The sequence below is a fragment of a genome, unplaced genomic scaffold (genome assembly GCF_019419815.1).
Source record: "Pyrus x bretschneideri cultivar Hongxiangsu unplaced genomic scaffold, Pyrus_bretschneideri_v1 Contig34, whole genome shotgun sequence".
In the NCBI taxonomy this organism is placed as follows: Eukaryota; Viridiplantae; Streptophyta; class Magnoliopsida; order Rosales; family Rosaceae; genus Pyrus; species Pyrus x bretschneideri.
Window position 1 is genome coordinate 2378907 of NW_025999657.1, and position 11247 is coordinate 2390153.

An 11247-nucleotide genomic window follows, 5' to 3' on the forward strand; every position below is an offset into this window, starting at 1 on the left:
TAGAACTTCTGTCAAAATGAGTCAAATATTGCGCATGTGAGGTTGAATCAAGGGGCAAATATAAAAAACCAAATGAGGTCGCTCAATTTTAACCCAATTAGAGAATTTATCCCTCAACTTTACCAATGATCGCTCAACTTTAACCCAATTGTAACAATAGTCCTCCAATATAACTCATTCTGACGGAGTTGATAAAGGGAATTATAGCTGCACGTTTTGATGAGTTAAGGGACCAATGGTCATGACTTTTTAGTTGAGGGAACATTGCTCTAATTAGATTAAAGTTGATTGACCATTGTTACAATTTACTTGTTTAGTAAATCAATAATACTCTAACTTAACTCCACCCTACTCAGTTGGGTTGATCGGTAGGGAGGAGGTTCTCTCTCCTTCTAATTTCTCTCCTGTTCCCTTTATTTATACTTAAACGGTTACAATTAAGTCACATCAATATTTTATATTTTTTTGTAGAGATAATAATACCAAAAAAAGATAAAAAGAGAAGTGGGAGAGAGTTGAGAATGAGAAGGGAGAAAACCGATCGGTGACCAGCCCAAACCTTTTGATCATTACTATAAATTTCGCCCAAAACAAAATAATATAAATATCAAATGTACAGGACCCAATATTCCCTCTTCCAAAACCACCAAAATTCATCCTTCAATTCGTCTTTTCAAGCTCTCTCTCTTTCCGTTTACCAAAAAAAAAGAAAAAGAAAAGAAAAAGCTCTCTCTTCCCACCAAAATCTGGGTTTTTTCTTTCCGTTCTCAAAGAGGGGTTCAATGGAGGTAGAGCAGAAGCAAGCTCAAGTGATCGAGCACTTCGTGAAGCAAGCCTCTAGTCTCCAGGGGTCCTCTCTCGTCAGCCTCATAGTCCAAGTCACCTCCCATCCTTCTCTTTTCGCTTTCTCTGAGATTTTGGCTGTCCCCAATGTGCTCGAGGTAACTCTCTTTGCTTTCTTGTTGTTGCTTGCCTGAATACAATTTGGGTTTTGTTTCAAATTTGTGCTTTTTGGTTAAGTGCTTTTAGATTCTGCTAGTCCCATGCTTTAGAGCTTCTGGGTATCCCTTAGATTTTCTAGTATTTGTTGATTTTGAAGGTAATTAGTGTTCTCGTTTGGGTTTTATGCAAGATTGTAAATTTGGGTTTGATTTAGTATGTGATCCCAATATTAGAAACTAGAAAGTGGTTTTTAATATCAAATTAGAATGAGTTCCAATATAATTTGTGTTTTATTTCAATATAGAAAATAGAAGGCGTTTTGAGAAATTTAAAACAAAGGGAATGTTAATCATATATCTGATATGCATGTTTGGTTAAATATGGAAAATATGGATACCCATTAGAGCCCAAAGAGATCACTTACTTAGTATTAATCCCGCATCGAAATTGGAGCCTAGTAGATGGTGTCTTTGATGAGCTAATTGAATTTGTGCTTTCTTTAGTGTTAACTAACAATCCAATAAAATTTCTTTTATTTTTCATGTTATTGATATAACTTTGTTTACTGGAATTGCGAAAGGTGAAATAAGGGGGTAAAGCATGCCGTCCCATTTTATTTTCTTTCTTTATTAGTGTAGTTAAGTTTTACTCTTGGTTCTCGATTTGACTATCAAATCACCATTCCTTGATTATCTTACTTGACATTGTTTGATTCTTGACCATATTATTTTTCTACTCTTGTAAATTAATTTCAATGCAGCTTCAAGGAACTGGATATGCTGTATACATTGATCTGCTTCGCCTCTTTGCTCATGGAACATGGAGCGACTATAAGAGTAAGAAACTTTCTGCACAAACTGCTTTGCACCACCTGCGGGGATACATTATATACTTTTATTTGTCCTTCAATTAAATTAACTTTTTTCATTTTGCCAACTAGTTAAATAAGGATGTTTTTCGTTGTTTGAAAACATTAGATGTTTGGTATTGGATACCAAAGGTTTTATAGTTTTCTAGAGTCTCGAAACTATCAAGGATTCATCTAGTCATAGTTTAAAATAGAAGGTGATCAGTGATTGAAGATAGTTGAGGTTCAACCATAAGACCAATTGGCAATATATGGAGTAGCTCGATTACATATAAGCACCTGGAAGGTCCATCCTTTCCCAGATGTAGGATTCACACTCTCAACACACCCCCTTATGTGTGGCTAAGTTTCAAGCCTAGTATGTGGACAACACAAATTGAGTGAGGTAGAGCACGTGTGGCGGTTGGGCTTTACATGAGAGACAATATGCTCTGATACCATGAAGAAAGTTTAGGTTCCACCATAAAACCAATTGGCAATATGAGTAGTAGCCCATTACTTATAAGAACATACAAGGTTCCTTGTTTCCCTGATGTGGGATTCATACTGCCAGCAAATTGGTTGCATGGATGTGGTGGGATTCTTCTTTTGGAGTGCCGACATTAGTTTTTTTTTGTGGGGGTAATAATATATTCAAGAAAAAAGAATTGAAATTTGTATTTATTATAAGATGTCGAGTCCTGAAGATTAGCACCATTACAAGTCATGTGGTGGGTTGCGCCGGTGTCTAAGTACCATGTGGGATCATAGTATTTGTGTGGAGCAGGAGGGACACTCGCTATGAAGGCTTGAAAACCTGCACAAGGAGCCATGTTAAGACGGTGGGGGCAGGCTGTGAAATGGTTGCCGGGAGAGTTGCAGTGGGTGCACCAAGAACCCAGGAGCCACATTAGGTTGAGGACCCCAATTATTATCCTGCTGATAATTGCCACGTCCACGCGACCACGTCAATGACGAAAACCACCTCAACGCCGGCCCAAACCACCATGGCGGGTGCTTGCTGCTACTATGGCTGGGGAACATACTGCTGTTGCTGCTGATGCTGGACAAGCAGCTGTTGCGGTGGAGGACGGTTTTGGGCAGCCATGAGGGCATGGGCAGGAGCAGTAGAATTAAGGCGATTACACTGATCCTCATAGGTGAGCAGACGAGCCCGCAAATTACTGAAGGAAGGAAGAGCATCCAGCTGCAGAATGGACGTCACAAACATGACATAGTCTTCCCGAATCCGCGAAGAAGATCTGAGTCAGACGGGCGGATGGATAGAGGCTAAATCATCAGCCAAGGACTTGGCCCCCTTCAAATATTCATGAATCGAGCGAGTGCCCTTGGTCATATCAAGAAGACAAAAAACAGAGATTCATTGAATTGGCAAGGGAGGCTTGGGAAAAGTGTTGATGGAGTGTATTCCAAATCTCCTTGGCAGAAGTCTTGCCAACAACGAGAGACATAGTAGATTCAGAGAGGGTGGAAACCAAGTAGCTATAGACAAGTTGATCAACCTTGAACAATTGAAGATGCTTATTAGGTTGGGCAGGGGCATCGCCAGAAGCAGGCAGACGAGCAGCAGGCGCAAGAAACGAACTGTTGACGTACTTAAATAAATCATGTCCAATGCGAAACAGGCGTATCTGAAAAGCCCAGGTAAGAAAATTGGTCACTGTAAGCTTAAGAAAGTGGGCCAGATTAGGGCTGGAGGGAGAGAAGAAGCAGAGGCGATGGAGGGAACCACTGCAGATGATGTGGGGCCAGAAGAAATGGAAGAAGCAGAGACGGTACAGGTAGCTTCTGAAGTGGATGTGACATGAGAAGGAGAAGAAAAGGGGGGGGGGGGGGTGAGACTTAAAAGTTGATGGTCCACCATAAAACCAATTGACCTGATGTGGGATTCATACTCCTAACTGTGATTGGTATGTTTTGGTGTGTTCTGGTATGCTTGCATATGCTGTGAAAAGCGTCATAGTTCTGGAAATGAAGGGTAACATTGATTTTCCTCTGGCAGGTTTGATATAAACCTAAACAATTGTAGAGCCTTGTCCCACCTATTCATGCTTATCCATTTTATCCCACCAGGGCTTATTTATTATAATAGTAGGATGCTGTTATATATTTTTTAATTATCCCCACCCATGTTTTCTGTCCTCTTTACTTTAATACTACACTAAATACTGATAAGACACTACTTTGAACTGGTACATCCATTAATCGTATTTGAAATGTCCAAACTCTAGGAGCCTGTTCTATTTCATTTTCCCCAAGCTAATTGTGTATGTGGTCATTTTGTATTTTTTCCTTTTCTGTATCACCACATATTCAAGACACTATTTTATGAATATGTTTTTCCTTAAATAGCATTCTATCCCATCATAGCATGCCATCTTTCATTATGACGTAAAAGAAAAATTTTGCGGTTATATACTTAAAAAGGCAGAGTTTCTGAACCTTGATTCCATCACCTTTAATACTTCGGGAAGGGAGTGATGAAAATTAGTTCAGTAAATAGCAAAGTTATTGCAGTATGTTACACAACTTCATAATAACTGAGAGACCAGCTAGTGTTAGGAGCCCTCTTGGTATGCATACATTGACAAACATTACCTGCAAAACTAAAAGTTGTCCTTGTTCATTGTGTACTTGTTGTACAACGTCATGGGGACAATCAACAATATTATTATCAAGCCACTGTTGCCTTTCATTAGTGCTCAATGTGTAAGGCAGCTTAGCGCTTCAGTTTATTTGATTGTTTGGGATCTAATGATGTGAAATTGTTAGGTCTACTTATGTTACTACTACATAAATTATCTCTGTATTGGACAAGATGTTGTTTAAGGAGCCATAAGATCTTAGATCAGTCATATTTTTAGTTGTTTCATTGGATTTTGACATTGGCAGTGACACTTGAAATTTTTATATTCCTTATTTCACATACCTAGGAATGAGAAATTTATTGACTGAATGAGTGGCAGGTAATGCTAGCCGTCTTCCACCACTAGTCCCAGATCAAATCACCAAGCTGAAGCAACTTACTGTGCTTTCTCTAGCTGAGATGAACAGGGTATAAGAATTAGCTCGATATCATACTCTTATTGCTGGACCCTTTTTTTATAGTTGCAGTCTGGTTATATCTTACTTGAAATTGCCGACTAGTCCCTTATTGGATTATGGAACTTACACCTTACACTAATGCAGTTTAATATCTCTTAAAATTTCTTACAATGGTCAAATATTTTACTTTTGTGCCAGGAAAGAAAGCTACCTCATTTTTCCATGTGTAGAATATAGGGGCTTTGGGTGAAATTGCTTTAGTTCGTGTATTTCTCAAATCAATGTTCATATGAGATTTCTCAAGGTCTTGTTGCCTAGGTGGTAAAAAGCTTGCTTTTGAAATTCTGAGACAAAGTAAGGCTAGAACTTTTTTATCAGTGAAGTTGGAAGTTGCATTAGATGAAGATAGCAAAGATTCAGAGATTGGGGGATAAAAAAGAGAGGAAGAAGGAGGATCAGAAGAAATTGTGGCTATTCCTCTCCAGTTTATGTATATGAGCAGGACAAAAGAGAGTGGGCCTAAAAAAAATAAAAATTTAGTGGACCTACTAGTGAACTTAATTTTTGCATCCCAAATGCTTACCAAAAATTACTCACATGACTAGGAAAGAAACTACAGGCAGAACTAAAAATGATCACATAAAAATTGTCCAAACTAGGAGGTCTATTCTAAGCCTATCTAAATTGTTGAAGGAGAGCTGATAGAACATTTATTTCTTCATTACCCTATACTCTGTGACTCTGGCAGAAACTGTTTAGACCATTCTGTTTTCTATATGACCATGACTCTCAGTATTGGCCACACAAATATCAAAGGTACCATGCTCTATGTGATCACTACCACTGTACCACCACGGCCTCCACTAGAATAAACCATTGTTGACCTTCTTTGGGGTATGTGAGGAAACCACACGTGCATGCTTCTTTCTCTATAAATGGGAAAAGGCTCGGGCAGCAGTAGGAACTTCTTCAGCCACTAAAATGTTGGTTCTTATGCACAAAATACTCGGAATTCATTATAGGCATAAGTTAGGGAAACTGAAACTATTCTTACTCTTTAAGTTTTTGTAAGTAAATGTTGATATAGGGTAAGCCTCCCATGATCCTTTCAAAATCAATATTATGCACTAAAAGTTGTCTCCTTTTCTGGTGGTTATCATATTTTACGAAGGTGAGAAAAGATAGGGCAAAGAGATGAAAAGGGGAAGGGAGCCTCGGAAAAAATTATAGCTGCTGTGGTGCTGCCTCCTCAAGTTTATTCATTATATGCTCTACGGAATAGTGTGGGCCCGCTTGCAAACATAAGTTGCCTCAAATGAATCATGATAGGGTTCTCCTATAAGACCAAATTAAAACTAGAAACAAAAATAAGAATAAATACTTCTCATATATAGTGATTCTAATAAGTTTAGGTAAATTATTTCATGGCTGGCTCTAAATGCTGTTTATAAAATGACTACCCCCTTGTTATGTGCCGTGGAAGATATCTTCCTGAGCTTTATCATTGTTAGAAGTTTTCCTCAGGGATTTCTGGGAGTTTGATGTTGGCTGGAAACCGGAGGGAAAAGTAAAATAATCAAAGGATAGTACGCATCACTTGACTTATAATCTACACTATTATTGAAGAAAACCCTCTTTATCAACCAAAGAGATAAAATAGTTATGTCCCTTTTATGTAACATAAGTCTAATATTATATTTAAAAACTAAGGGTACTATCCTGACTTTGCTATCCTACTTTCTCTCTTCCACATCCCCCTTTTTTTTCTCTATTTACCTTTCTTCTTCTGCAGTAACTTATCCTTCATCACATGCATAACATGTTGAAGGGTTTCCAGACTTCTTTAAAGAAAAGCAAAAGGATTTGGAATATTTTTTATTTGGCCCCTTTTATTTCATGGAGAAAATTGGGTGGATTAGGTTAGAAAAGCAAACACAGTTTGCCAAAACATCTGGGTGTTTGTTGCTGGTGGAAACTAGCTGGGGTATTGGGAAAATCACTTTATCCTTTGGCAGTGTGCGATGTGGGCTTCTTTTTGGGTTCGGTCAGAAAGAGGTAGATTGTTTAATTCCTTTTGGGATAAAATTAGTTTCCAGCTTCTAGTTCCATTTTTATTAAAGGGGAGGGGGTTGGTGTTTGAATTGAGTAGTGGGACTTTTTTCTTTTCTGTTGATATAATTAGACTGGTTATGATGAACTTATTACCATGATTGTAGCTGTAGCTTTTCTTCCTTACTACAACAACAACGTCGGCTATATGAATCCTAGAACGCCATTGCGGTGGGTTGTGTATCACGTCTTCCGTTAGATCCAAGTACTAAGTCTTTTCTTAGAGTCTCTTCCAAAGTTCTTCTAGGTCTTCCTCTACCCCTTCGGCCTTGAACCTCTGTCCAGCTTTTCTTCCTTACTAATTAATAAAATTATGTTCTTATCCAAACAAATACCATGGTGGGTATCCTGTCCTTTCGTCTTGAATATCCAATGAACATTCTTTTCCTTCCTAAATTCCTGATCTTAGAGTAATATAGCTGACATATGGACCTTCTGAGTTGGTAGGTATTCTACAGTTTCTAAAGTTTTCTGTTTTTACCAGGTAATATCATACGATCAACTTCTTGAGCAGCTTGATCTTTCAAATGTGCGCGAACTTGAAGACTTTCTTATCAATGATTGCATGTATGCGGTATGTGCCCCCTATTCATTAATGAGAAAAAAAAAATGTCATAAATTCCATTGGTTTTAAAAGAAAAGAATATATTTGTTCTCAATTTATGAGATGATTTCTTTCAAGCCAGTAATAAGGAAATACTGAAAAGGTTGCAAGCTGAAAAAGGCTAATCTTTCATTGTCTTGTGTATAGGGCATAGTCAAAGGGAAGTTGGATCATTTGAGAAGATCTTTCGAGGTTGGATATCCTTGATTATTACATTTGACTCTTTTGATGATTTCCTATATGTTTTGGATTCAATGTTCTATCTTAATCATCATTTTATTTCCAGGTTCAGTTTGCAGCTGGGAGGGATTTGAGACCTGGACAACTAGGGAATCTGATACAGACTTTAGATGATTGGTATGCATATTTCTGTATTTAGTTGGTCACTCTGTCTGTGGTCTTTTTCCCACTCTCATCATTTTGTGTATTTGCATTCTTCCCTTAATTTATTAAATGAGTGAGGCGTGGGTCTTTTTCCCACTCATTTTGTGTATTTGCACTTTTTCCACTCTCATCTAATCAGTTTTCAAAAGAATGAAACTTGAAAACTCGAGTACTTTTCCGTTTTCATTTTTTTTTTTTTTAAATTTTTTAGAAAACTGAAAAGTGAAAACAAAAGCTTACATCATGATAAACAAATTGTTACCTGGACATTTTCTGTTCCAAAAACGTTTTTTTAGTTATCATAATGTAGAAAAGAGTACTGTTTAAAAAATCTTGAGTAGATGATGATTATAGTAATAATTTGAAACTATCAGGCTAGACACTACAAACAATGCGCTTCTGACAATTGAAGAGAAGATCAAATGGGCAGATAAAAAGTGTGAGTTGGATGCAATACACAAAAAGGCAGTCAAGGACAGGGTGGAAGAAGTAAAGAAGTCTGTCAATAACAAGGTAAGTTGAATCCATCATCAACCTATGTAGTCATAATTTTGTTTTGTGTTATTTGTGATGCACCATCTAGGATTACTTCTCTTTTCTTTGCTGGAGTCATAAGATGTCCTATAAAGGAAAAAAAGGCCAGGGCCGCCAGGCTTATCTGGGGGTCCTTGGTTCTGGCTGTGCTATGGGTGGTATTGTTGGAAAGAAATAAAGGATTTTTAAACATTATGTGGGAGTAGGGGTTGAGTAACGGGACAGAGCAGTTTTTGTCAGCTTTCTGGGCTTCATTTCTACTGAGTTTAGTGTCTTCTCTTTTATTTGGCTTGACTGGCAGGCAGAGGTTCTTTAGTGTGTCTGAGAGTTTTCGGTTATTTAGCTTTTTGTTGTTTATCTTTTCCTCCTATCTTTTCGGAATGAAAAAAAGAAATATAAGAAAAAGGTAGATGAGATGCCTTTGTGGGTATGCATTAGTTAAGTTTTTGGTTTCCATATTGTGGACTGCCACTATCCTTTGTATGTCAAGGACAAATTTCCTTTTTGTTTTGTATAGAAGAGCTTTTATCAAACTTGGCAGCATGCTAGGAGCCTAGAACCAAGATACAACAAATTTCATACAACTTCAACCTGTCAAAATACAGAAAATATTCCAAATAAGAAGGCAAGCAATTAAAACTGTTTCCTTTTTCAAAAACTCTAGAAAGTTTACCTCCACGGATCCCAGTTTCTGTTGTTTTCTCTGTATCAAAAGCTGTGAGAATTAGGGGTACCTACTTGGGCGAGACTCAGAAGCTTGGTTAACTAGGATTCTTTTTCATGAACTTCTAAAATGCCCTGGGGAGGGAGTGAGGGAGAAATTTTCGTGGTTGTGATATATATTGGTCAACTTGTTTTACTTACTTGGCACAGGGTGGGCGAGACTTCCAAGCCATTGATGACATTCTGTTTGGTGAAACAGCTGGACTAATGGACTATGAAGAAGATCGAACCCGAACCAAGAGGTATTAAAATTCAGACATCTTAACCATGTGTTTTTATTATACCTCCACCCCTTCAAAATTAAAATGTATGTATCAATGGCGATGAACCAAAGTGATGTGTGTTAATTACTGTGGCCTTGTTGACAGTATGAGCATATCCATTCGGTTCAGGCTAGCATATAATGTATGGATTGCATCAGAAATCATTCCCTTTTAATCTTATGAAATTCGTATTGCAGGAGGAGGTCGCCAATAAGTTGACGAGTGCAAGGAGTGGGTTTATATCTGGAGCACTGCCATATTCAGAGAGCTTAATTATTTCATGCTCAGTTGCTTAAGGATGGTTGTATAGCACACTTGCTTGCGTAGAGACATTTCGAAACTTCATGTGTATTTATAACTTAGAACTGGTGTGGCAAAATTAGTTTCCGACAATCCATTCCTAGAGTGATGATTTTGGTTTTTCAAACTGGTCTTTTTTTTATATACAATTTTAAAGGTTCATCCAACGGAGTGCACTTTATTGCAGTAAGTCGAACTTTTTAGTAAAATTCTAGTTTTCCTTGGAATATATCTTTGGGAGTGCTTCATAAAGAAGTGCTTTTATAAACCTAAAGAACTTTCACATTTTGGTCAAATGCAGTAAGTTGCTTTTGGATCTGTCAGTAGGAGCTTGATGGATTTGCTATGCTAGGACATAAATATGATCATTCATGTGTCTGGTTTGCTAATAAATGCTAATATGTTTGGTATAACGATCCGTCAAGGATCTTATTTGTAATTTGTTTCTTGTTTAAAAAAAAAAAAAAAAAAAAAAAAACATTTGAAGCTCACACCGATCTAATTTCATTTGTAACTAGCTTCTAGGCATGCACTCATGTGCGCGCCAATTGGCCTTTAAAGACGATCGCGGGTGCCTTGAGGCAGGGTAGTTTTCCAGACCTACTTTCTTATTGGGTTGTTGCAATTCTTTTTTTTTTATCGCGCTGAAGGTTTTTCTAAGGTGTGTGCAAACATTGCATTTGAAGTCCTGGACAGAAGAAGAGATGGTAATGTTGAAACTTGTTCTTGTTTTCCTTTAAAATTCTTCTACGTTAGGTGTTAGTATTACAACGCATATTGCATATAAAACCTTACTTACAAGTACAACTACCTGCAATCAAGGTTCTAAAAGACGCTAGGCACTAATCGAACGGCGGACTGGGGCTTAGTGTCTTGGCGGCTAGGCGGGCGCTTAGGCGGACTAGGTGGATTTAAGTAAATCTATTATATTTCGTGTAAATAAGTGTTTATTTATACTTAAAACTACAAAATAGAATGACTTATATATTATGACGTATTGGAACATAATAAAAATATGGGAAACAAGCATATAAAGTATGTTCATTTAAGTATTCAACAAGTCTCTTACAATTTATTGAAAAAAATAAAATGCAAAATGAAAATTATCAGTTTTCTGTTTAAGTGAGTTGCAACCTAGGCAGGTGCCTGGACGAGCTAGGCAGGTGCCTCAGCAAGTCTAGGGGCCCTTTCTTAATTTTCAAATACCTAGGCATTAATCGGGGCGGTTGTCAGCCGTCTAGTGCCTAAAAGGTGCTCGGCGAGGATTTTTAGAACAATGCATGTAATTTGTCATACAATGGCCCGAGACAAAAGGAAAAATCTACAAGTGCATTTCTACAACCCTAATAGAATGATATTCTACTTTAGACTAATCTTGAAAGAATAAAATCCTAATTAGAATTCCATTTCTACAAATATTGCAACCAGATTTCCTTCCTACTTAGGAATCCTAATAGTTATAGCCCAAGGGTCAT

General features: G+C 37.5%; 1 protein-coding gene across 2 annotated transcripts; it reads left to right on the forward strand.

The window, feature by feature from the left end:
* Positions 1 to 610: 610 nt before the first annotated feature.
* LOC103958559 (COP9 signalosome complex subunit 7) lies at positions 611 to 10001 on the forward strand. 2 transcript variants are annotated; one of them, XM_048591577.1, is made up of 9 exons: positions 611 to 941; positions 1703 to 1778; positions 4777 to 4865; positions 7449 to 7538; positions 7716 to 7760; positions 7855 to 7925; positions 8327 to 8465; positions 9409 to 9451; positions 9670 to 10001. In XM_048591577.1, the coding sequence occupies exons 1-8, from the start codon at positions 612 to 614 to the stop codon at positions 9415 to 9417; spliced, it is 849 nt and encodes a 282-aa protein (XP_048447534.1). In that variant the 5' UTR covers position 611; the 3' UTR covers positions 9418 to 9451; positions 9670 to 10001. The 2 variants fall into 2 exon arrangements, with proteins under 2 accessions (XP_048447534.1, XP_048447533.1); XM_048591576.1 differs by having other exon boundaries at positions 612 to 941; positions 9360 to 9451.
* The last annotated feature ends 1246 nt before the right edge of the window (positions 10002 to 11247 follow it).